The sequence below is a fragment of the Electrona antarctica genome, assembly GCF_951216825.1.
Source record: "Electrona antarctica genome assembly, chromosome: 24".
Lineage (NCBI taxonomy): Eukaryota > Metazoa > Chordata > Actinopteri > Myctophiformes > Myctophidae > Electrona > Electrona antarctica.
The window spans coordinates 9209541-9237354 of record NC_136803.1 but is presented as its reverse complement, the minus strand read 5'-3'; the positions used below and the strand labels follow the sequence as shown (position 1 = coordinate 9237354).

The following is a 27814-nucleotide window of genomic DNA, read 5'->3' as shown; positions in this document are numbered from 1 at the left end:
CCTCTCTGTTAAGTTATGTTGAGTTGTATTGTTTGAGTTCTTCTTTTCTTCAGTTGTTTCACCTTTGTTGTCCAGGCCTGGAACATATTAAAACTTTATTTTTCACCTGCAAGTCTGCCTCATGTCCATAGTATGTCATTTCAAGGTTTGTTTATACTGACAAAACAGACTATCTACAATCCCACTTGGTAACACTGTTTGACAGAAATATAATATTATTTTGTGCTCTAAACATTAAATGTTTAGAGCACAAAATAATATTATATATATTATATATATATATATATATTTCCTTTAGTTGAACTGCTCTCCTCCAAATTTTGGAGGAGAGCAGTTCAACTAAAGGAAGGGGTATCACTCTCCAGTCCAAATGCGGAGTGTGTGTGCGGTGTGTGTGTGTGTGTGTGTGTGTGTGTGTGTGTGTGTGTGTGTGTGTGTGTGTGTGTGTGTGTGTGTGTGTGTGTGTGTGTGTGTGTGTGTGTGTGTGTGTGTGTGTGTGTCACAAATGCTGCAATCGCTGACCCTAAATAACGATTTGTGTATCATCTTACATTCAAATTCACAGAAACCTATTGTGAGCTTATGAAGGGCCTGGGACATTTGCCAGGACTTCCAGCGGGGACCTCAGATTGGACTTCCCTCGTCATGGTCAACCTGACACGTTGATCCAGATCTTCTAGGTGAGTAACTATAGGCCCTCCACATAGATGTGGTCAAGCTCACCACCATTGTCCACCACAAATGGGTGTCTACTCACCCATGGCTCCATGGACATGTTAAGAGACCATCTATGCGTGGCCTGAGATCACCAGGCAGAGCCCTTCTGTTCACAATCACTGCCATAACACACTCGGCATACATTCGTTCTCCGTAACTCATGGTGCTTGTCGCGTTAAAATCTTGAGACGTTACTATTGGTCCGACAGTCATTAGACCGACAACCTAACTCCAACCGCAAACACGGTGTGTGTGTGTGTGTGTGTGTGTGTGTGTGTGTGTGTGTGTGTGTGTGTGTGTGTGTGTGTGTGTGTGTGTGTGTGTGTGTGTGTGTGTGTGTTACTGTAGATGTGGGGAGAAATGTACTAACCAGAAACCAGTTTAATTTGCCAATAGAATAAAACTATCCAAACTCATCAAATTGCACTTCTTTAGTACATGGCAGTGATGCCATCTCATGGGGGTTTTATCCATTATGTTCAGAGCTCCTCTGCCCGAAGTTGCAATAGGCAGCAATTTTTTAAATGATATTGAAATATGGTGACTATCACTGAAGCATTAAATGCCCACAGCACAAGACTGCGGCTGTTGGACTGGACGGCAGTCCGAAAATAGCCTAATCTGTGCATGACGATGTGACACATTGTGAGCTTGTAGATCTGCTATTTACAAAAGAGTTTTATACATTTGAAAACGTGAAATGGGACACGCTGCATAATAAGTAGGGATGTCCCGATAACACTTTTTTTTCGTTCCCGATCCGTTCCCGATAACACCTTATTTATATTTAGTTATTTACACCTTACCCCTGTGTGGGATCGGTGGTTAGACTGGCATATTTGTCGATCCCGATATGATCCGATGTGACCAAATACGGGCATATCTGTCAGTGTTCCGTTACTGGTATCGGTATCAGGACATCTCTGTAGCCTACTTTTACGCTGGACTTTTACTTGTAACAGAGTAATTCTATATCGCCACAGGGATTGTGCGTGCGTGCGTGCGTGCGTGCGTGCGTGCGTGCGTGCGTGCGTGCGTGCGTGCGTGCGCTCCCCAGACTGTGGCTCCGTGCCACTCTGTCCCAGTCTTACTTGAACACAAACTATCACTGTCAGAAAAGGGGACATTCTCCTCTGCTTGGCACTGCATCAAAAGAAGCTTCCTGGAACCCATTGGTGGTGATCTGGTGACATGGCACTGGCAAAGAATATTTGATCTGCTACGGCACTGTTTACCAATGAGTCTTTTTGTGTCTTTCGACATTTTCAAAGGATTAAAAAAAGTTATAAAAATCTCAACCTTTTCATCAATTAAATTAATTCCGTTATTTCAAAAGTATGAATAAAATAACATAAATACAATAATTTCCATATATAAATAAAAAAGTGAAGTAGTGGAAAATAGCCGAGCTTGTAGACCTGCTCTTTTTACCTTTGGGTCAGTTTTTTGGGTCTGTTTTGGGACACAAATTAGGCTGGCCATTGTGGAGGAAGTAAACAATGAGATCTGAACACGTCACACGTTCAGGTAAAACCATGGGAGGCATACTATGGTCCGACGGAGCATTGGTTCGACATGTGTCCGCACCTCGGACTCGCGCCTGCTCCCGTGCTTGCGGTTAGGTTAGGGTTTGAGGTGGGTTGTCGTGTTTCGGACCGATGACTAGTCGGACCAAACACATGCACCCAAAACCATAGCTTAGTTTGGGGGAGGCCACTAACACTTCTATTGCCATCATTGTGGTCTGAGTTGTCCATAAATGTCTTTATCTATCCTTAAACCAAGTATATTAAAATACCGGTATAAACAATGTGGGCGCTGGTAATCCAGTCTGGCAGTGTGCCGCGGGTTCTACTCCCGATCCCGACGGCCTTTACTGCGTGTCACCCCCCATCTCTCTCCCCATTTGTCAGCATACTGTATACCTATCCCTCTATAAAAAATCACACCCGTGTGAACTACACACCACTAAGTGGTGCAACTACACATTTATTGTTATAGTTACTGTACATTAGAGGAATAACTATAAAATTGATTATATAGAGATTGATTCACTCTGACGTGATATCTGTGATGTCAGTGACGTCACATACTAACCATAGCAACCATGCTCGTTTTTTTGGTACGAACAAACACGGGTACACAGGTACAAAGCCAGTTGTTGGAGTGGTTTGCACCACTCAAAAATAAATAAATAAAGGCGAAAGACCCCAAAAAATATCTTAAAAACAACTACACAAATCTACCCCCACCCGCCCTCCCCCAGATCCACAGCGAGTGCATGAGAAAATAGGTAGGTTTTCTTATTAACATGCCTGTCTCGTTTATCATCTTCCTAGCACGAAAATGAATTTTATATGGGCGATACTGCCCACTTCCACTGAATAAATGCTACACTGGCTGAGTCATCAAGGTCAATCAACACAGAAGATGATCCCAAGAAGGACCGCATAAATGCATTTCTTTCTAATTTAGTGTTGTTGATGCGCGGCTTCCTCTCACACTATTCATAATGACCTGCTATTCGACATGAGTTTCTTGCTCCTTAATTGCTTATGATATGCTAGTTGTTTTTGTTACACTTTATCACTTGCACTCACATCTCACCATAACACTGACCACACACCCTCCAGGTTTCTACACGTGTTAAGTCATTAATTCGGTTCCACCCTGTTTAATTTGAGTCGTTAAAAACATTGGATTATCATGCCGCAACCTTATTGGTGTCTCTACCATTTGTTGTAGCCAAAGAGCCTCTGGCAGCGGTGGCCGAACGGATTGCGGAGCGGTCTTGATACCGGAAGGTCGCCAGTTCGAATCAGCGGTCCGACACGTTAAAATTACCACCGCTGAAGTGCCCTTGAGCAAGGCATTGAACCACTACCATGAAATGTTCTATGAGCAGGGCCTGGCTGGAAACAAGTTCTTGAGCTTAGCCTAGATACCCTGGGTAAATATAGTAACTTTGCTTTGCTTTGCTTTGGTCATAACACAAACGTCTGATGTGATTCATTTACGTGGTGTGGTTTAAGCACTTGAACCCTAGCTTCCCCTTAATCCCCTATGTTGGTACGTGGTGTGGTTTAAGCACTTGAACCCTAGCTTCCCCTTAATCCCCTATGTTGGTACGTGGTGTGGTTTAAGCACTTGAACCCTAGCTTCCCCTTAATCCCCTATGTTGGTACGTGGTGTGGTTTAAGCACTTGGACCCTAGCTTCCCCTTAATCCCCTATGTTGGTACGTGGTGTGGTTTAAGCACTTGAACCCTAGCTTCCCCTTAATCCCCTATGTTGGTACGTGGTGTGGTTTAAGCACTTGAACCCTAGCTTTTCTTCTTAATCCCCTATGTTGGTACGTGGTGTGGTTTAAGCACTTGAACCCTAGCTTCCCCTTAATCCTCTATGTTGGTACGTGGTGTGGTTTAAGCACTTGAACCCTAGCTTCCCCTTAATCCCCTATGTTGGTACGTGGTGTGGTTTAAGCACTTGAACCCTAGCTTCCCCTTAATCCCCTATGTTGGTACGTGGTGTGGTTTAAGCACTTGAACCCTAGCTTCCCCTTAATCCCCTATGTTGGTACGTGGTGTGGTTTAAGCACTTGAACCCTAGCTTCCCCTTAATCCCCTATGTTGGTACGTGGTGTGGTTTAAGCACTTGAACCCTAGCTTCCCCTTAATCCCCTATGTTGGTACGTGGTGTGGTTTAAGCACTTGAACCCTAGCTTCCCCTTAATCCCCTATGTTGGTACGTGGTGTGGTTTAAGCACTTGAACCCTAGTTTCCCCTCAATCCCCTATGTTGGTACGTGGTGTGGTTTAAGCACTTGAACCCTAGCTTCCCCTATGTTGGTACTACAGAGTAGTGAGTACAGAGACAACTCGCGTTGGTGGTAAAGTAAAGTGGTAAAACGTTGTTTGTCTAGTGGGTAGCATCAGGTGCACGATGCTTGTGCATGCTGATTAGTTTGTTTGGTCCAGCTGTGTTCTGTGTTGCCTGTGCGCTTCAATTACCAGATCAGTTGTGTTTTTTGGGGGAGATGTGTGGTGGTTTTGTCTCTTCAAGCATTAGGGCACAGCAGTCACACAGATGCGCTTCTATGACAAATATTTGAAGTTTGGAATTCATCGTTGGTGAAATTTGACCGGGCATCAACCAATAGAAAAACCAAAAAAACTCCTTTGGTGACCCCATTTCTCCTTGTAGTTTCAGTGAGCCAGCCACCCCAACGTAAATTTAAAAATCACACCCGTGTGAACTGAGTGGTGCAAATCCCCCCCCCCTCTCTCTCTCTCTCTCTCTCTCTCTCTCTCTCATTAGCAGGCAACATGCAGCACTATCTCTCTCTCTCCGTTTCTGGCACAACAGCGCCACTTTTGGTACTCATTGGTACTGGTCACAAACACACAAACATAGTTGAACACGGACATTGCTGTTCGTTGGAGTGGTTGCACCACTCAAAAAATGACACGCCACGACCTGCAATACAGTCATGGGGAATTGACGTGCCTGAGGTTTTAGCGTGCATTGGCTACAATGCCCCTAGCAGTACCCTAGCTGTGTCAAAGACTTTGATAAGAAGACGACCTACAGAGCCAACCAAAATTGGTCGAGGGAATCCTTGAATGTTGATGGGTGATAAGAGGCAGTGGCATGAGATTGAGAAACTCTGCTTGTCTTGGGTATGCCCAACAGTATCAGTAATATCCTGCAGAGAGCGGCTTTGCGGCAGTGGATGGGGGTGGTCGCGTGCATGGTGGTCGCAGAGAGGGTCGAGCTAAGCCAAGGCATGTCTGGCTGCAGTATATGGAGATATACAGAGTGCTACAGTTGGAGATAACCAGACTTTGAGAACATAGCCTGCCCAGTGATTATGGAGAGCAGCTAGCCCTTTACAGTGCCTTTTTCCCTCTGGGTCTCTCATTAAAACGGTTGTGGTAATTAATGGGGTTACGTTTAGGAATCTTTTATTGTTTGTACAGGTAGGTGCCTGAATTGTTTTACTATCCTACTGTAGGTTGAAATAATCTAGCATCCGGCATTTATGATTTGTATTGATTAAAGGACGACTTCACTCATTTTCAACCTGTCTTCATGTAATTGGTCCTCACTAATGCTCATGATCATACTTGTGACATTTTTGTCTACTCGGTCTGTGTGTCAGAGGAGGGCTGTGGACAGTTCAGAAACTCGCCTACCAGTGACATCATCGATGGGGAATCCAAGCCAATAGAAATGGCAGGCTTTCTATTCCTGGAAAGTGAATATGCAACAATGGAAGCCATTGCGTAAAATCTTGTTAAAAACTAAAAAGCTGCCTGACGACGACTGTTGTAATTTTACGTGCTATAATGTGACAAAACCAGAATAGAGCCAAGTGATCAGAGAAGGATCTTTCTTTTTTATAACAAAACATCACTACACAGAAAGGAAATGTATTTAATCCAGCCGTCTTCAACAACTACAGGATCTGTTCTGTCAGAATGTTTGAGATTGTGTCCCGCCCGCTAAGTAAAAACATTCCCTCTGTATTAAATGCTGATGTGGAAGCTGATTTCTGAACCGGGAGGCCATTCTGTCCTGTGCATGCTTCAGAGACAGCTGGGGTCAGTACATTATCGGAGCAGTGGTCAGACACTCTTCCTCTAACATTACTCCACCCCCATGGAATATGCTTCGACCTACTCTATGAAATATGTGATGTTTGCTGACGCTAGTCTTTTGATCTGACCATTGATCTGACCATTGATCTGACCATTGATCTGAGCAATCAAGGACATGCGAGAAAACAGGAATGCGTGTGTGGAATGTTCACATGGCACCATCAAGTGAATTAAAATGTATTGAAAATGTCTATTTTATCATGTCTGGTGGTAGGCATGATGTACTTAGCACCGTATACAGTAGGTGACACAAGCACACACACACACACACACACACACACACACACACACACACACACACACACACACACAAATCTTCACCAATAACATCTTTATCTGGCATTACTGTTCCTCAGTCTGAATTGACATATAGTTTTTGCTATCATAATAATGAGAGTACGAGATTTGTAATATTGCATGGAGATGAAAGCGTTTAGTTTTGTCTTCTGAGGTTTGAGCTAATGAATGTGTGTGCGTGCATGTGCGCGTGCGCATTGTGCCAGGTTAAACAAGCCTTTGAGCTGAGTCAGGGAGTCTCCAGGAAGCAAGCCCAATATCTTTGGCAACGGTGTGTCATTCTGTAGCCAAATTTACATTGCTTGACTGCACAGGACAGAAATCCAGTCCATGCATGCCATTCACTGGAGTCCAACTACCTTTAGTCTTGTTTGTTCCCATTCTTTCCGTCGATATGGCACGAATGCCAGTTCCACAGCAACCGGGTTTCTTATCGTATTAATTACAGTGAGGGAATAATTAACGAACGTTTGGCCAAATCGAGGCTTTTCAGCTGCACTAATGATGACCTACAGTCTATGCATTAGCATAATTCAGGGTTGGAAAATAATCTATGCTAACTCCTTTGAGTGATGATGCATTCATTAGTATTTGTAGGTACTCCAGACGTGAACAATAAAGAGAAAATATAATGATATAAAAGATATGTTTGCAGCAACTCTGCAGGGGAAGACTGAATCGCAATAAGTCATTATCTGTAGAAAACACCTTCCCGAGGGTACAAGCGGGGGGCTTCAAAGAGGTATGGTATGCTTTTATTATTGGAATTCCAGAAAATAGGAGGGCGGTGCACAGGGACAATCTCTGGGAGGCCTGCTATTGCAAGTCGATTACGTAGGTAACTGTTTAACCCATTTTGACCTGAGATCAGATTCTAAAAATGTCTTCTAAATCCTGACAGTTTTCTGAAAAATCTGTTTCTATGTCAGTCGTTCTTCGATTTTAAAAAATAAATAAAAATAGGTATTGCTATTTTTCAATAGCTAAAGAATATCATAATGCTAACATCAAAAGGGGTTCCCGCCCAAAATGGTTTAAGACAACCACACATCAAAGCCTTGATATACAGAGAACAAGGGAGACGGTGAGAACATTTACAAGTGGATTATTCCTCACTGGGTAAACACAGAATATTCTAAGCAAGCAATGGGGGGGGGGGGGGGGATCTGCAGTTCGAGAGCGGTGCTGCTATAGCCAGATTATGAGAGTTTGAGATGAAGTGAGTGTGAGATACAAGGTGATGCGGTCGAACATTTGAGCTCCGGGCATGGGGGATACTGGGATAGGTATACCGTCTCTCTGTCTGGTGAACTAAACCAAAATCAAACATCCACAGGGCTTTTCTTTTCTTATAAATAATTTGACATTTTGGGAGAAACGAGTCCAACACGGTGCACAGGGTGGATAAAGTCAAGACCAATGGCGTATAGTTGAGCCAGGCGACCTTTTTAATTGTATTAATGCTCTCAAATGGATAGTGTACGCATATGAATGGTCAACATCTCCTAATACATTGATGTGCTTGAATACATTGTTTCAGGAAAGAATGTCAATCCATATAGTATACTGAATTAAAACCCACCAGGCCGTCACGATTAATTAAATCGTTGTTATTCAATGCCAGGATTTTCCCCAGTGCAACCCTTATTTTGAAGGGCCAAATCGCTGCGACCACAGTATTATGTTGACATTGTGTGTGTTGTCTCGAACGGATATTGATCTCTCGCTGGACGATGAGAATGGCTCACCGCGACTATCACAGCGTCGGCAATCTGCTGTGGAAAAACCTCGTTTTGACCAGAATGGAGGATTTCAGATTTTGGCTGTTTCTGTCTGGGACAATGAATTGGAGATAAAGGCTATTGAAAGTGCGCGCGCAGTTCAAGATGCTGCCATCTAGTGTCATACTCGACACCAGTGTCACACTCGATGCTAACGTGAGTAGCATTATGACTTGATCGGATCAAAACTTGTATAAAACATCAATTCACGTAATTTACGTGTATGACGCTCGGTATCTGTGAGATTAATCCAAATCTACGTATTTACGGGAATGGCGCTTTATGTGGTAAGTGTTCATATGTTAATCAATAATGTCCTTCTTGATCTTTACATTTGATGGCCAAATTGCACCTAATATTGGATATTGAGTTAGATGTCTAACATACAACATTTCATGGCCTTGTGTTTAGATTTGATTATGATGTGATATGATGAAGTCGTCACACAAACAAACAGAGCCTCATTTACAATAGTTTTACTATCACTTTGTCACTAAGAGATACTGCACAGTGTTTTGGAGATTATGGAAATACGTCATGTAATTATGAAACAAAAAGGCTTGTAAACGAGGCTAGGGGAAAACGTCATGTAAATTATGAAACAAAAAGGCTTGTAAACGAGGCTTGGGGAAAACGTCATGTAATTATGAAACAAAAAGGCTTGTAAACGAGGCTAGGGGAAAACGTGCATGCCAGTAAAACTGCCATACCACTGGATGTAAGATGGCAGATTAATTGGCAGGATAAATTGCTGAATAACTTATTAAGGTAACCTTGTTCCCTCGGCTCACGCCGCCTCTGTACAGCAGCTTAATCTGTATGCAGATCTTTCATGTCTGGTTTTCTGGAGGACATGCCACAGTGGAGTTACTAGACCTTGCATCAAAATGGCTTCTTATTTGGAATGCTCATTTTAAAGTTTTGCATCTAATTTCAAAATTGCAAAATATCGGGATGTTCATTTCCAAAATGTTATACACCCTCCTAAAGAGGGTGGATAACATTGTGTGTGTTTGTGAGCGTGAGTGTGCATTTGCGGGTGCGTGTGTGTTTGTTTTAATATAACTATTGACTTTCACAGAGAGTGAAAGTCATTTTATGGAAATAATACTGAGATTGTTTAGAGTCTCTCTGTGTCTGTCTGTGAATGTGTACAGTATCTGCGTGACACGCTGTGTCTCAGAGGGGTCCACTCGTTATTCTAACGTCCCCAATTGTCGAGCTAAGGGATAGGGTTAGTTAATTAATGGGGTCAGTCGGACCAACAGTCGGAATAATATGACACCGAATGTGGCATCAGCAGCAACACACTGTGTTGTCCCTTTGAGTTTGAAAGTTGGGTGAAGATGCAAGTCATTGATTAGTGCCAGATGAGCAGTGGGCCCAGTGGTGGAAAGCAACTAAGGCCTGATTTACACTGGCAGACAAATCTAGCCTGAATCAGATCTGTGCCACATCAAGATTGAAATCCGATTGGTTTAAATGGTCACATGACTCATTTAGACGAATCAGATCCCAATCTGGATGTGGCTCAGATCTGATTCAGGCTGGATTTGGCTGCCAGTGTAAATGGGGCCTAAGTACATTTTACTCAAGTACTGTAGACTACTTAACTCTATAGACGCCACCTACCACTAGGGTTGCTGGTATCCAGTGCCACAGACATGTACGACACGGGCAGATCTCTTCAGCACTTGTTGGCTGACCGTTTGAACCAGATGTAGAAGTCGGCCATTTCGTGTTCTGCTACTGGCTGTGTTGTGTGGCTCCGATGGGTGTTATTGTGTTACTGACCTCGAATTAAGTTTTATAAGGCTCCGAATATCGCAGTTTATCTCATTATGAGCCATAAAGGCAATATAGTCCACGTGCACGTGAATGAAGGATTTCAGATTTTGGCTGTTTCTGATATGGATGCTAGTGGCGGCTAACGACCAAAGCGAAATCAAGGTAAAAATATTTTGAAAAACTCTATAGATTAAGCATAATTTTATCATACCTCGTCTTAACGTCTTTGGTAACCTGTGCATTATTAAAGGTATATTCAGTGATTTCACTTAATTCAAATATCACTTATTTTTTCAAATTTTTTGGATAATCCTCCCTACTATAAAGTGTGCTGACCATATAAGGAGTTCCTCCCTGTCCCCAGTTAACCCCTGGGGTCAAAAAACCCTAGTTTCGGTTTGGGCTTTGGGTGGCAAAGCCTCCCTCCAATCATGATCGAGTGGGGCGGGCCTTGGTGCATGTGCTGTTGGTCTGTTGTACTTTCCCCACTGTAGAGCGTGTGCATGTGCACATCTTGTTACCGGGTGGACCGGGGTTTTTTTTCCAAATCACCCAAATCACTGAATGCTCCTTTAACTAAAACTCGGCTAAACGTCTGTGGCGTCCAAACTGTAAAGTAAAATTTTGAGGTACTTCTACTTTACTGGAGTATTTCCAATTTTCAGTAGCCTACTTTTACTTCTACTCCACTACATCTCAGAGGCAAATATTGTTCTTGTACTCCACTACAAGTATTTGAAAACTTTAGTTACTTTGTAGATTTCAATTATTACAATTTACAATCACTTTAGCCCTATATACATTTCATATTTTACAAATATTATATTACATCTACTGTACAAGCTCACAATCCGTCACATTGTGAGCTAGCTTGTAGATCTGCTATTTAAAAAAATATTGTCATACATTTTCTACATTTAAAAAACGTGGAATGGGACATTCTGCATAATGAGTACTTTCTACTTTTGCTACATACAAGTACATTTTGATACCAATACTTTTGTACGTTTACTCAAGTAAATGTTGAATTCCCGATTTTTGTTGTTGTAACAAGAGTAGGCCTTTACTGCATTTCTGCATTGCAGTATTGATACTTTTACTTACTGTAAGTGTGAAATGTGAGTACTTTTCCCACACTGCCCGAACATGGCATCAGCAGCAACGCACACTGTGTTGTCCCTTAGATTATTTGCACATTTCACAAATGCTTGCATGGTTTTTGGAGAGATGCAAGTCATTGATTAGTCCCAAATGAATATCCATAGCAGAGCAGTGGCCTCCTTTTACCTGTGAAATATGCATGCTGCCTAGTTGTGCTGCCAGATTTGGGACGCCACTTCAGTAAAGACGTACGCACGCACGCGCAAGTGCACACGCACGCACACACACACACACACACACACACACACACACACACACACACGGAGAGAGAATACAAATATTTAGTCTGAAGTTCGGAGACGGTGTTAACGATGAGAGATGCTCCAGATTTTTAGAGGTGACCAAGCCTCACTGTTTTTTCTGTCTGTGGCTGTAAAACTACTGTTAAGTAGTCCGTTCCTTAACTATAATTTCAAATGGATGCAAATGTATTACAAATACGCTGCCGAAAATGCAAATATGCATACGGCATGTTACTCTAAATCACAGTATGTAAATTGGGCCCTTGATTGACAAATTGGATTACTGCGTCAGCTCAGCAGCACCTCAGTAAACGACATTTGCATTATTGAATGAGGTACTAATTCCGGTTATTACGTGAGATTAATGATGATTATTATTATTTATGTTTTTCTCCCTCTTCTTTATTTTCTCCCAAAATGCATAGACAGCATTTTGGAGCACTGTTCTTCATTTGTAATCGGGTCAGAATCTGTTTAAGATGCAGAATTGCAGATTTCCAGAGAGAGTCATAACACTTATTGTGTCCTGTGCCCTGAAGCGCACCACTTCTCTAGTCTAGTGTATCCACGTGGATTGCTATCGAATGACAGCGGCAGCCCCTGAAGTGCAAATATAAGAAGATTGCTCCGTAAGCCTTAAAAGATCGCATGTGACAGGAAAAACGATGAGACCATTTCAAAGCCAGCTTAGCATGAGCCCCCCGGAAAGACTTGCAGCTAGACTTGGAACCTTATCTTTCATGGCCAAACGCTGGGAGGCAAAATGTTCCCCTACTGACATTTAAAACACATGTCTGTGATAACATCATATGCTCTTTTCTTTCTCTCTCGCTGGCCTCCAGAGAGCATCTCGGCGCATCTCCAAATGCCATGTTAAGTGCTTCTCTTGTTTCGTACTGCGTGCGCGCACGCACGCACACACGCACACGCACATACAGTACACACACACACATACAGTACACACACACACACACACACACACGAATGAGAGGTACATTCTGAATTTTGGGAAAAAAAAGCGCCCTTGTCTGGATCCCTGCCAGGGCTGAGACAACCAAAGTGATGGTTATCTTCTCTTCCTGTGACCTCAGTCATTCATTCACACTGTCAAAAAAGAAGAAGAAAAAAGGATTTAGCCACTAAGCAAAGACTATTGCATATGCGGTTCCATAAATCTCAGTGATGCACTGTAGGGTGGTTTGACAAACCACCATGTAGAACAAGAAGACGGATTGCATAATTCGAGTCTGTGACTCAAATTCAGGCCCTCTCTTAGGCGCAATATAATGTAGTGTACATCCAGAGAGAGAGGCAGAAACAACACATGCCAACAAAGCGCTGCAGATTTGCAGTGATTGCCAGTGATTAAGATGACGGCTAGCTGTGTGGTTCCCTTGTAGCTGACGGGATGAGTGTAAAATCCCAGGTTCAGTTCCCGCCTCCTGGCTTGGAACTTTGGGACTGATACCGCCCCATCCATCCTCCCTAACATCACCGTCCTCCCTCTCCCAACTTTGTGTAATTATAATCTTACATTGTATGCCAGAGCAGTTACTAGGTAGTTAGATTAATTTTACGTTTTCAGGTAAGAATTCCTATAACACACTGTATATACATATGAGAAAGACTTTGAAGAGTTGAATTCATACTGTGTTGCACAAATACAGGGATAAAGCCCTTGCCCCTGGCTGTACATGGCGGGAATGCCGGATCAGGAGGAGAGTGAACGTCTTAAAATGTGAAGGTTCCCGGTTCAATCCCTAGCTCCTCCTGGCTGTGCCTTTTGAGCAAGACACCAATTTACAATTTAGGCATTTAGCAGACGCTCTTAATCCAGAGCAGGAACAAAACATGGTAATACATCAAATACCGGTACATAAAAATAGTCATCAAGAATCATACGTAAGCTAAGAAACTAACAGTGAAATATCTATATAATGAAACAATGTGTGCAGCGTATACACCATAGAGTGTTATGTCTACAAAAACTAGATTACATAAATAAATTGAGCCTTTGCATCGCCTGCAAGTGCTACGGGCTCCCGATGAGCATGGTTTCACCCACCGTTGGCGTGTGTATGAATGGGTGAATGTAATGGAGATGGTAAAGCACTTTGGTGAAAGGCGCTATATAAATGCACCATTTACTTAAGTGTCCTATACCTGTACTGTACCTACCCCCAGAGGAACAGAATAAAGTCAGTGGAGACGGGTCATCCGAGACATTTGCAATAATCTGTGCCTTCCATGCACAGTAAAAATCGTGAGCTGTAATTCAATTCTGACAGTGTAAAAGCTGTCTCAGAAGGGGATTTTTGCTGTGTGAAAAGGGCTGCGCAGTCGTGTAACTTGCCGTTGGGGACACCAATTATTTTAGCTGCTCTGGTCGAATTTTGTTTTTAATTTGTTCTGGCTTGTGACAGTAAACACATTAAAGAAACAGATGGTCCCATACTGCAGGAGTGTCTCCACCACGCAACGGCACGGGAGAAGAACGAGCTGTAGCTGTACTGACAGGTTGGGGGTTTTTTTTATCTCCGGATGAGAAATACGAGTATTATGTTGGCAGCGTTTGTGAAAGTCCATGGTGTTGCGTTGGAAGAGATTCTTGTCCACAGTAATGCCTTGTATGTATTTGATCATGCTGATGTTATGTAACCGCTGTCTCTGTAGCACTGGATGTATGTAATGTATGACGTATATGTACGTTGGTCAGGATATTATTATATATACAGACTTATACTGAGCATTCCAACTCTGTGGACCATCAAACTGATTTTCCTGCATCTTTGTCTCTATTCTCTCCAAAGAATGTAATGTAACTCTGCTGTGAGCTGCCTTAGAGCCTTCACCTCTTAGCTCTGTGGGAGGAGAACATTCGCGGAGGCTCGTCACTTGTCCTTTGTATCTATATATACTGTATACACCCCATAACCTTGAGTGGAGGCGCCTTGTGTGCCCCGCGCACTATTCTAGGGAGACAAAGAGCCAGTGGGCTGCCTCTCTCTCTCTCGTCGCCCCGCTGGGCCCTTTCATCTCTCTCCTCCAGCGAACGGATGATTCACCGCTTCTCACCCCGTGGCCGGCGTGTTGAAAATAGACAACAAAAGTGTCCCGAGATGAAGGAAAGCTGCTGGGCAGTTTGTACGTTATAGGTATAGGCTGGAGGATTTCTGCTCTGCCACTCGGCTCCAAGTCATGAGCGTCCTCATCAGGCTTTGTAAGGCACTGTACATTGAACTGTCTTGGTAAGTTGCAGGCACGTGTTGTTGTTGTTGTTAGCAGATGAAAATGGTGTTGAGAAAGCTGTTTGTTTAGTTTTTTGCCATGCGATTTGTTTATCATAAAGTCAATCAGCCTATATGCATCTTTGCCATGCAGTCATAGCCGACATTGCTTGGGTGCACGTGCGCGCGCGCACAGCCACACACACACACACACACACACACACGCACGTGTAATCATACACACACTTTCTAGCACACACACGCATCGGCCTCCCTTCACCCCTGTCGTTGACTTCTCCATTTTGTTCTTTTTAAGTTGACACTCATGTAAATCATTAGTGGAAGGATTACAAGATAATGCACATAACTGGAGCGCTCATGGAATCTTTTCTGTCCTCTGTGGTGTGGAGAGGCAGATAAGAGCGGCCCTCATGAATAAAGATGTCGAGTCTTTACTCTGAGTATTCCGAGTGTACGGGTAAAGACGGCCATTATTCATTGGCCCCGTCTTGTGGCACTGGAATGGCGGGAGCGGCTGGGTCCCATAAGGGAGCGGGTGGAAGTGCAAGCCACTGCAACCTATAGCAGGGGAGAGAGAGGTACCTTCCCCAGCCCCGGCGGAGAACTCCACACAGGAAATGAACTCGTAAATCACCCGGCAAATTGAGTGCGGGGACCGCGTTCACTCATCTCCAGAGGTCTCTTCCTCGCGCCTCGACGCCCGTTCCGCTTCCTCCGCAAACCCACCCCGGCTTTTCTTTTTTTACTGCATGACTAACGCCAAAGCTGTGCTTCTCCACCGACGACGAGGCTGCCTTCCGGCATCTCGTAACTCTTGTCAAAATGTGTGGATTCTTTTTTTTCCAGCTCAATCATCACGCTGTCTTTTCCTTGTGGCTACACTGCGGGAATAGCTTGACGACGTGTGTTTTCAAAGAAAGAAAGACAAGACACACATCCTTGCGCATGCAAAAATAAATAAACAAAAGAAAAAGTTGGAGAGGCCTAAAAAACCAAAAGGCGCCCTTAAGAGGGACATTCAAGATACAGGGTTGTCTGTCACCATTCTCTTCTTGAACCATCGCCACCTCATTAGGATGCTGCAGGGATAAGTGTTTCGTCTCAATTGGACACAGGAATGCAGCGTGTGAGAAGAGGTTCGCCCTGCCTCGCCTCAGGCTATCTTGGATGTCTCGGGACTCTGTCTGAAGGAATTAGGATGCTTATCTGTCAGGAGTCCATCTGTGGGCGTCTGGGGACCTGGCCAGGGAAATGGCACTGACAGTAGCCTGTTTCTCTCGCAGCTGAGGGACTCAAAGAGAGAGTTCAACACGCCCAGCGCTCCCAGGTCATCTTAAGAAAGCCTGTATGCAACGTGGTGGAAGTGCCACAGCAGCATGTCAACAAGCGTCACCCTATCCCAGGTAGTGAGTGGCATGGTTCGATGGCTGTGCGGGTATCTCGGTTGGTCTGTGCGTCTGTCCTTCTACTTTTTGATAGATTGAATATATTAACAGTTTGTACAAATAGTACAGTGGTACGATTTGACAATGAAGGATAAAACAAAAACACCTATATCATCTCCTTCTTTCGTGTATCATCCTCAAATGTCCAACTCGGTATCGAGTATAGCCCTTGCCTCTGGTCCCACGTGGAAGAGGGCGGCCTCCGAAGGAGGTCTGTACAGTGGGCAGGTGTTAATTATGTGTTCGGCAGACTGCTCAGGCTCGCCACACTCGCATACTGCACTCTGTCAAGCCCTACTTCATTGCTGATTTGAAGCAGCCGACTCCAGTGCGCAGGCGGTTCAGTAGGGTCCTCTCCTTCAACGACCTATATAGGCTATAGGCTTGTTTCCATTGTGGCCCTGTGTTGAATTCATCGTAACATTTAAAGACATACAATAATATACAGCAATATACAAGACATCAACATTAGTAGCAATACACAATACACTAAATACGGTATGTACAGTAAACAGTTGTTTGGTGTTAAGCGTAGGTGACTTTTCTAGGACCATGCAGTTACAAAAGCTCTTTAACGCGGTTTGGAAGGAGGGTAAGGAATCACACTTTTTGACAGTAGTGAAAATAACATTTACTTACGTATTTTTTACTACGGTTTTTTTGTGGCTTTTCTGCCTTTATTGATATAGTATCAAGTGAAGATGGACAGGAAAGAGGGAGAGAGAGGGAGAAGGGGAGAGACATATACAGCAAAGGTTGTCATGAACGGGACTCGAACCAAAGCCATAGAGGGGGCAGAAAACAGCCCGGTCAAGTCACGTGGTTCATGTAACTCGTTTGTCACTAAAAGCCTATAGACTCCAATGCATTCCGTAAACTTCCGGTTCAGGCCTTTGTCACTATATTCGCCAATAGAAGTCGAAGAGCCGCCATTGGACTGGCCCCAAAGACTAGAGCAGTGCCAGTTGGGCACAGGCCTACTTGGAACGATGCAAGTTGGAAATGCATGCCCCACCCATGCACTTATGTCTGTGTCCCTTTTATGCATATGGAGTTCTTTGTCAGGCATGACAAAATATGGAGTCTATGCAGATGTCATACCATTATGATGTGAGAACAGGCTAGCTCCATATATGGAGATATACAGTAAGGGTGATCAGGTCCAGAGCCAAGGCTTTTATGCTGGTTCTGGACAACCGCCTATCCGACAGACTCTACACCGGGCACTGCACTCCATGTGGGGGTGTGGAATGCGTGTGTTGAATTTGTCGTACAAGCCGTCGTACAAGTGTCGTCGTACAAGCGTACGTACTGACACACAGAGACATGGTGCATTTATAGATACATATACATGAACATACAGGGTACTCAGTACTTTGTACATTAACTACATTTGGACGCCAATACTTTTGTACTTCTACTCAAGTACATTTTAAATTCCGGACTTCTAAATTGCAGTCTTGACTTTACTTAAGTAAAACATGTGTGTAGGCTACTTTTTCCACCACTGCTTTTTGATGTCTGTTGGTACAGTAGGGCATATTCCACATTTTGATGTCTTATAGCATTAGAACAAATTTAACCCCATGTTTGTGCCTAATCTGGGTTTGGACGAGATCAGTGGCCGGAGCTTCCTCTCTGATGTTGGTGACCCCGTGGCCTTTTTGTTATTTAACAAATGTTCCTATTGGCCGAACGAAGGCTGCTAGGATTTTACAAACTTGTTCTACTTTGTTTTATTTTGCTGTGCCAGCAACACAATAACTTTGGTGTTATGTTAGGTGACCCTTTGTTATTCAAGAGGTCAAGATAAGAGGACATGTCCAGTTTAAAAAATATGCTTGAATAAGCGTGCGTGCGTGCGTTATGAGTCTACACATTTCATCCCGGCACTGAGGTACATTGTCTTGGTTATTCTCTCAATTCTTTCAATTTCAATTCAAAGGGCTTTATTGGCATGAGAAAACATACGTTTACATTGCCAAAGCAGAAAGCACAATACAACAATACAGCAATACAATCAAAACAAAAAATATGTACATTTGAACGTCAGAATCTTCAATAGATCAATTTCTATATTGTACCAAGGTCACTGGATGCAGGTATAGTGCAGGAATATACACAATGATTAGTCTTTAGGGGGTTCCGTTTGATATCCTTCTCCTATCACAGCAACTCTCACCGACTGCAGCTGCTGAGTCAGGCCTCATTCACACGTACCAAACACCAATCAAGCAATGTTTGGTCGTTTTTTTGTTTTTTTGGGCCACCACAATGCTTTTCCAATGGGAGTCACATGGTTTGATCAAACATTTGTGTTTGATCGCTGATTATTGATTGCTCCCCCCTCATCAAACAAAAATGTTTGGTCAAACCATGTGACTCCCATTGAAAATTAATTGGAGCAGCAATCAAAAAGCAATCAGGCATCACACACGGACCAAACATTTGTTGTGTAGGTGTGAACTAGGCCTCAAAGAGCACTGCAGCAAGGCACAGCACAACACTTTCATTTGACACTAAAGGGAAATCCTCACAGATTCCTTATCTTACAAGATCTCTGGTGACCTCTGCTGGCCTGCTGAATGCTAATGGTCTCTTTACTTACATGGTAGAAGGTAAAGAACTTACCCTTAATGGAATATATATATGGCAATAATATAACCTAGTGGTTACCAAACTTTTTAGCCCGTGACCCAAAAGAGAGATGTGGCCTGGGACCCAAACTAGTGAAAATAGCCGATCTACAAGCTCACAACGCGGCGCGAAGCGTTGTGATTTTTATTTTTATTTATGGAATTTCTTTTGGTTATTTTAAAATGTATTTTCTGTCTGAAATGTATAACATTCTTTAAAAATAATATATTAAAAACAAGATCTTTTGAAATATACCGTATATTATATTTTTCCAACTGTAGGTATTTTTTACAAGCGTCGTGACCCATAAAAATTGGTCCGTGACCCACAGATGGGTCCCGACCCAGTGTTTGGGAACCATGTGATATAACTCTCCACATCTTCTCATTGTGAATGGTCACATGTCTACAGTACATTTAGCAATAATTGTGTCTGTTGTCAAAACGTTTAAAGGTATATTCAGTGATTTCGCTTCATTCAAATATCACTTATTTTTTCTTTTTATTTGGATAATCCTCCCTACTATAGAGTGTGCTGACCATATAAGGAGTTCCTCCCTGTCCCCAGTGAGCCCCTGGGGTCAAAAAACCCTAGTTTCAGTTTTGGTGGCGGGTGGCAAAGCCTTCATCCAATCAGGATGAGAGGGGCCTTCCTCCAATCATGATCGAGTGGGGCGGGCCTTGGTGCACGTGCTGTTGGTCTGTTGTACTTCCCCCACTGTAGAGCGTGTGCATGTGCACATCTTGTTACCGGGTGGACCGTTTTTTTTCTCCAAATCACCCAAATACTGAATGCTCCTTTAAATGTACTAAGTTGCACTAATTGTGGGAGTATTTTCGGGTTCAGATGTTATCATTAATAATAGTATTTGGCGTTTATTTGTTGTTTGTTGCAAACTCCTATTATTTAGTCTGCCTCCTAATTGCACAGTTCTAGTGTTTTATACAGCATGGCACATTATGAGAGGGGTTTGGTCCCTATAGTAATAGACAGGGATGAAGATAACACGTTTATTTAGCAACACTCACCACACGAGGGAGCTATTTACAAAGCTAAACACCCCTGCACCGCAATTATGCATTCTGTTGCTTATTTCAAGTTTAAAATGAAACTGTATTATGCAGCAGTATATAAAGTATTTCACTGGAAACTGGCAAACATCTTTCAACTTGTAGATGGACATGGAGTTGCATTTTATGCATTGGCCATCAAATCTACCGACATGGCGGTGTGTGTGTGAGAGTGCGTGCGTGCGCGTGACTATATAAAAAACACTTTGAAAATAGCTGATGCGAAGCATTGTGAGTGACCATGTAGATCGGCTATTTTCAAATGGCCGAAATGTATATAGGGCTGAAGCAGGGCTGGACTGGGACAAAAATTCGGCCCGGGCATTTTCGCGTGAATTTGGCCCAGACCGGCCCACCACAACCAGCGCGCAGATAGGCAACATAATATTATGTGGCCCCCCCCCTGCACTGCACCGCCGGGGGGGGGTCAGGGGGGGCGCTACCCCAGAATGGCAGCACGCCCGGACCTTTCCTTTTTTTTATTCTTTTTTTTTTTTTATCATGGCGGCCCCCTACAGTCGCGGCCCACCGGGAAAATGCCCGGTATGCCCTGTGGCCAGTCCAGCCCTGGGCTGAAGTAGTTGTATGTTTTGAAATAATAATCCAAATCTACAAAGTAACTAGTAAAGTTTTCTAATAATTGCAGTGGAGTAGAAGACAAAGTACAGAACATTGGAAATATTCCTGAAAAGTAGAAATGCCTCAAAATTGTACAGTAGGCCTACTTCAGTAAATGTACTTTATAGTTACTCCCAAAAATATGGTCTATCACACTCAGTTCAATAAGGGACATGTCTATAAGGACCAAAATGTGTCCCTTTTGGCCTATCACAATCTGTTTAATACGAATAAGGGACACTTAGTTTCCAAATAAGGGACAATTCCGTCTTCCAAGGGACGGTTCGGCAACCCTATAGCGTGCATTGCAACATAATGGCCCACAGTGGACAGCTACTGTAAGTGGCCTTGTGGTTAGAGTGTCCGCCCTGAGACTGGGAGGTCGGGGTTCAATCCCCGGCCGGGTCATACCAAAGACTCTAAAAAATGGGACCCAGTGCCTCCCTGCTTGACACTCAGCATCAAGGGTTGGATTGGGGGTAAGTCCCTGCGACATACTAGCGTCAGGGGATGTACTTGTAGTCTTGTACATCAAGCTGCCTCACGCTACAGAAACAGGAGATAGGCTCCTGCCCTATAGAGCGTTGCAGTCCTGCCCACTACCAGGGCCCAGGAAATGATTCCCTGTTCATTTTCCTCATAGACATTTCAAAAAGTATTTATTTAAAGACCTTTTAAGCCTTGTACAAAGCCAACTCCAGTTGTGACAAATCATGACAACAAACACAATTTTTCGGGCCAAACAAATAATTAGAAAGAAGAAGAAAACGGCAGGTTACAACACTTTTTGTTGTTTTTCTTCTTTGTAATTATTTGTTGTCATGATTTGTCACAACTCGAGTTGGCTTTGTACAACGCTTATAAGGTCTTTAAATAAATACTTTTTGAAATGTCTATGGGGAAAGTGCATTGGGAATTATTTCCTGGGCCTGGGACGCTCTATGGGCCTCATGGCTCGGCAAGACTACTTACTTACAGTGTTCAGTGTTGAAGCACCGAAAGAAGCAGGAGATACAGGCAGGAGAGGCATGGCACATACATAGTATATGGCATTATGACAGAGGCACATGATGCCATTATGACTTGGCATTATGAGGCGTTTCTGGTTGGTTTTGATAAATTTGACTTGTGTCTGTCGCTTTTGGTCGTACATTGGGCGTGCAGTTCAACATGTAAGCACTAACCAGACACAAAACTTTAGTAGTGTCAAATAGTGAACAAAAAAACGAACCAAATAAATTAATAAATCTATTGTACTGGCAGAATGCTAGTGTTTCTTTTTTTTCTCTGCTGCTTTGAGCACGCCACACTGTTCAGATGCACAGAAGAGTTGGTGGTCCTCCTCTCTGCCTTCACCTGCATTCTAATTGGCTCTCAGCTATCATACATACTATTATCAGAATCCTTTCACTTGCAGGTGATCCCACTATAAAAACCATTATGCTATGCTTTAGCTATTGAAAAATAGCAGATCTACAAGCTCATAGCGCGCCACCGAGTGGCGCGCTACGAGCTTGTAGGTCTGCTATTTTTGAAAAATCGAAGAACGACTGACATAGAAACATAGCTTTTTCAGAAAACCGTCAGGATGTAGAAGACATTTTTAGAATCTGATCTCAGGTCAAAATGGGTTAAGGGAGCAATTCATCCATTTTCAACCTTATTTTCAGAAGTTTAGGTCCTCATTAGTCCAACATACTCCATTAGCATTAGTCCCACAGAACAATCAGCCACGTCCATGTCTGTCAAATGTAGGAGTTTCTGACAAACGGCTCCGTCTCGCTCCGTGCCCTGCTCGACAGGGACGACACGGTCCGACTGCTGCCGCTGCTCCGCGACGCCGAACGACTCGCACCGCTGGACCTGGACGTGCGTCCGGACCGCGATCCGGACGACGCCTCTGACCGCGAGACGTCGTCCTTGAGGTCAAGTCTGGTGGAGCGGCCCGTCTTTGACGAGCGCTCCGACCTGGAGGAGCGCCCGGATCGGGACGAGCGTTCGGACCTGGAGGAGATGGAGGACATTTCTGAGCGCGCAGACCTAGACGACAGCTCGGAGACGGAAGACACCTTGGTCTTGGAGGTAATCTCTGACACGACGGACAGAGCCGTGTTGGACTTTGTCTTCTCCGTGACCGTCTCTAGCAGTGGAGGAGCAGCGATGACAATTGTCCTGCATGGGGAGAGAAAGCAATATCATCTTTTTTTTTTACATGCAGTAAAGGCCGTGTCGGGCTCGGGAGTCGAACCCGCGGCACACTGCGACTGGATTACCAGTCGGGTGCCCAGACGGTTACGCCACCGCCTGGGCCAATATCATCTATATAAGGAGACTGGTCAGGTGGAGTGTGTACGTAACCATAATCTCTCAAGAACAGATTCCGAGTTGCGCTACAGAATCTGTCGCCATACATTGTTGTTAGTGGGAATGAAAACATAGGCGCCCCACCGGAAGAGGAGGCGCCAAGGTGGTAATAATAGCTTTCCTCGAGATATCTCGTGGATGGCTTGGATTGGGTTTAACGTTCCAATTTTGGAGCTCTGGCTCATGGACTAAAACCCGGGCCGGTTCACGCCTGGTGGAAAAGGGGCCAGAGGCCTGTGTCTTTACTCACCTCGCTTCTCCTCCACAAAGAGGCTTGCACACGGACCACAGGTAGAAGCAGCCTCCAGCCATGTGAAAGGCCGAGCCCACCCAGCCCAGGAACAGAGGGGTGCCCAGGTCAAACCTTATTTTGTACAGATGTATAGAGATATGATAAATAAAAGAACAGACCTAGAATACAAAATTATACAGTGTTTCTCTGTACGTCGTACATTTCTCTGTATATTTTTGGTCAAAGAAAAGGCATTTGGACCACAGACTTACTTCAGTCCATCAAAATGGGGGTTGAAGTACTCTCCTGACACATACTGTGCGTAGACAATATAGCCAGATGAGGACAGACAACCTGCAGTCAGTGGAGAAATGGACAACATTCATTCACTATAAATGTGGCAAAAACCTACCGTTTGCTATTCCAATCACATTCATGAGGCAGCAATCATGTATTTTGCAACTTTGTAACGTGACAGCCACCTTCCAGGAATATATTTACGGTAAAAGTACTTCCCCCTCATGTACACGTAATGGCGGCTGCAGCTTACAGAGGTACTAAACAAATAAACAAACAATTCATTTATGATCTGTCAAAATTATTGTAACTTTTATTTCACAATCACAATAGTTGGTTCTCATAAAACGTGTTATCATCTGCAACTTATACCTGCTGACTGAGCCAATGTGAAACTAAGCAGGCAACACTTACCACTGATTATGTGGCACCATCCCCCGCTGTAGATCTTCCTGTACTTGGGCCGGTCTTTCCCTCCAAGAAACGTGCACTCCATCCCCAGCAGGCTCAGAACGAAGCCCAGCATGCCCAACGACAGTCCCGACATCAGCAGACCACGCACTATCTGGATATGGCCTGTTTATCACAATGATGAAGCACGTTGCTAATTAAGGTAAACACAGAACATAGCAATTCACAGTTTAGCCATTTAGCAGATGCTCGTATTCAGAGCACCTGTTACAAGTGGGAGATAAGAGCAAGCGGAGTAAACAAAGAACCCTAGCTTGGCTGTAAACAACAAGCCGCCAAATAATCACACAAGTAGACTGCAAAGAGAACAACGTGCCTCAAAGAAACATGAAACCTATAGCATCTGTCCAATCCAATCCACTTTATTTATAAAGCACATTTTTATACAACAAGGTTGAAACAAAGTGCTGTACACAAAGAAATACTAAAAAATATCAGGGAAAAAAGCAACAACAACAACAACAGTACATAAACAGGGCAACATAAGGACAATGCAGTGGAAGCAGCAACTCTTAATCGGTATGTTCAAATGCCAAGGAGTACAAGTGAGTTTTCAGACGTGATTTAAACACAGACAAGGATTGCGAAGCTCTGACATGAGGTGGAAGTTCATTCCACAGTGTGGGTGCTACAACAGAAAATGACTACATGTCTAAACTACATGATTTTCTAAATAACATTCTTAACATTTGTGGTCACCTCGCGACCTGACTACGGATAAGCGGTTGAAGATGGATGGATGGACATTTAAAAAACGAAAATGAAAATAGTAACTATAACATACGGTATATCTACTCTACATCAGGGGTTCTCAACCCGTGGGTCGCGACCCCTCGGGGGGTTGCCAAATTATTTTAGGGGGTCCCCAAATTATGTTTCAAAAATAGCAGACCTACAAATCTGCTATTTTTCAATAGCTAAATAATAACAATGCTTAAAACACCAAAAGGGGTTCCCGCCCAAAATGGTTTAAGGTTATTGTAGCAGTCAATTTATATTGGGGGTCGGGAGGGGGCAGGGCGGGGGTCCCGAGACGTTGCCAAAGCATTTTCGGGGGTCCCCGGCCAAAAACGTTGAGAACCCCTGCTCTACATAGAAACAGCTAACATTTATGGGAAAAGTGGGTGACAATAATGACAGAGGAGTGCTAGAGGGTGAAGTGGACTCTAAAGAGGTACATTTTCAGACTGGCAGACATTTTGGAGTGAGTCTGCAGTTCTGACTGCAAGGGGGAGTTTATTCCCGCCAGCAATAACTCAAGAACAACAAGTTAACCTAGATTGTGCACAGAACAGTGCACATTTGAAAACTTGAAATGGGACATTCTGCATAATTAGTACTTTCTACTTTTGGTACTTTAAGTACATTTTGATGCCAATACTTTTGTACTTTCACTCAAGTACATTTTGAATTCTGGACGCTTACTTGTAAGGAGTATTTCTATATTGCGGTATTGATACTTTCACTTAAAATAGAATAGTACTTTTTGCACCACTGTATATATATATAAGAATGTTGTACTTCTAATACTTATCAGCCCCCCCCCAAAAAAACGTTCCAGTCGTGCTCGGGATATAGGTTGATTTTTATCTCTTCAAGACAGATGCATGATTCTTCAGACAGGGAAACGCTTTCCCTCATAGCCGCTCTATATGAGCTTGTAGATCTGCTATTTTTGATAAATCATGAAAATGTGTGCAAATCTCTCTCTCTCTCTCTCTCTCTCTCTTCTGGGGGGGTCCCCATTTTCAGATGTGGGTCCACGGCCAAATACAGATCATTTTGCGGGTCCTTGACATGAAAATGTTTGAGCACTAGTGCATCCCACTGATCCATTTTTCAGAAGGAAACTGTCAGGATTTGGAAGCCATTTTGTAGCAGCCTACGTACCTTCCACGGACCAGAGCATGGGGAAGTCGTAGCAGTTGGTGACGGCGGTGGAGTCGGTGAAACAGGCCCTCCACAGGCTGGACCAGTACCAGGCCACCTATAGAGGAGCATAGTGAGAGAATGGTGATTTGGCCCTCCACAGGCTGGACCAGTACCAGGCCACCTATAGAGGAGCGTATAGGGAGAGAGAATGGTGATTTGGCCCTCCACAGGCTGGACCAGTACCGGCCAGGCCACCTATAGAGGAGCATATGGAGAGAGAATGGTGATTTGGCCCTCCACAGGCTGGACCAGTACCAGGCCACCTATAGAGGAGCATAGTGAGAGAATGGTGATTTGGCCCTCCACAGGCTGGACCAGTACCAGGCCACCTATAGAGGAGCATAGTGAGAGAATGGTGATTTGGCCCTCCACAGGCTGGACCAGTACCAGGCCACCTATAGAGGAGCATAGTGAGAGAATGGTGATTTGGCCCTCCACAGGCTGGACCAGTACCAGGCCACCTATAGAGGAGCATAGTGAGAGAATGGTGATTTGGCCCTCCACAGGCTGGACCAGTACCAGGCCACCTATAGAGGAGCATAGTGAGAGAATGGTGATTTGGCCCTCCACAGGCTGGGCCAGTACCAGGCCACCTATAGAGGAGCATAGTGAGAGAATGGTGATTTGGCCCTCCACAGGCTGGACCAGTACCAGGCCACCTATAGGAGCATATGGAGAGAGAATGGTGATTTGGCCCTCCACAGGCTGGACCAGTACCAGGCCACCTATAGAGGAGCATATGGAGAGAGAATGGTGATTTGGCCCTCCACAGGCTGGACCAGTACCAGGCCACCTATAGAGGAGCATAGTGAGAGAATGGTGATTTGGCCCTCCACAGGCTGGACCAGTACCAGGCCACCTATAGAGGAGCATAGTGAGAGAATGGTGATTTGGCCCTCCACAGGCTGGGCCAGTACCAGGCCACCTATAGAGGAGCGTATAGGGAGAGAGAATTGTGATTTTTGCATCTTATTTGTCTAAAAGCGCGGGGTTGCCACAGTGGCCAAATCCATATGGCCACCATTAACAACCTATATCCCTTCCAAGCATTAGTTTTGCACGAAAAACACTCCTTGGGCTAAAAACGGCCATAGGCCCATTTGGGCAAGTGACTATGGCCCAAGGAGTGTTTTTCGTGCAAAACGAATGGATTCAGAATCATGAAAACCATATAGTTTGACACGTCACTTACTTAAAACATAATGAAATTTAGAAAATCTTGCCTTATATACATTGTTAATGGTGGCCATATGGATTTGGCCGCTGTGGCGACCCCGAAAGGTCGCCGGCTCAGGCGCTCTATACTGTTGCTAAATCATTAGAGCGTGCCCTGGGCTACATCTGTGCAAAATGTGGCGCTTTTAGATAAACTAGCTTTTAGATAAACTATCTGTATGCCGGAATATTCAGAGTGAGCGACAAAATAGCAGCCAGGAGAATGAGACTCGCAGGACACTGCCAAAGACACCAAGAGCTCCCAGCCAGCAAACTGGTGCTGTGGGAACCAACACATGGGCACCGGTCACGAGGACGTCCCATACTAACATATGTGGATGTACTCAAGAAAGATGCAGGAGCGCAAAGCACCAACGAGCTGGCCGGATGTATGGAGAACCGGGGTGACTGGAGGCGACGATGGAAGGCTCGTCTGAGGACGACCTAGAGAGAGCGCAAAATATCCCACTGCTCCTCAACTAACCTTGATGATGGAGGAGCCCCCCATGCCCCCGATGGAGGTTATCTTCCAGCCCTCCATGGCCATGGTGCACGCCACGAAGATCCAGCCCAGCACCGTCATCAGGAAGCCCCAGATCTGAACCACACGGATCTTCATCGCTGGCTAGCTGCAGGCTGCT

At 44.2% G+C, this 27814-nt stretch overlaps 1 protein-coding gene and 1 long non-coding RNA gene across 2 annotated transcripts; one reads left to right on the top strand and one right to left on the bottom strand.

The window, feature by feature from the left end:
- LOC306917531 lies at positions 1-24117 on the top strand. Its single transcript, XR_013789205.1, has 3 exons — positions 1-145; positions 566-680; positions 24002-24117. It is a non-coding gene; the product is annotated as an uncharacterized lncRNA (long non-coding RNA).
- cldn10e (claudin 10e) lies at positions 22316-27814 on the bottom strand. The gene is made up of 6 exons (XM_079495799.1): positions 27658-27814; positions 25917-26013; positions 23970-24131; positions 23531-23612; positions 23277-23390; positions 22316-22834 (listed from the first exon to the last, which is right to left on the bottom strand). Exons 1-6 carry the CDS (start codon positions 27790-27792, stop codon positions 22408-22410), a joined length of 1017 nt encoding a protein of 338 aa, XP_079351925.1. The 5' UTR covers positions 27793-27814; the 3' UTR covers positions 22316-22407.

Coding starts and splice junctions, on each gene's coding strand:
- cldn10e (XM_079495799.1), bottom strand. CDS start 27,792: ATGAAGATCCGTGTGGTTCAGATCTGGGGCTTCCTGATGACGGTGCTG. Junction 24,132..25,916: donor CATGCTCTGGTCCGTGGAAG/GTACGTAGGCTG, acceptor TGTGATAAACAG/GCCATATCCAGATAGTGCGT. Junction 22,835..23,276: donor CTTTGTGGAGGAGAAGCGAG/GTGAGTAAAGAC, acceptor CTCCCCATGCAG/GACAATTGTCATCGCTGCTC.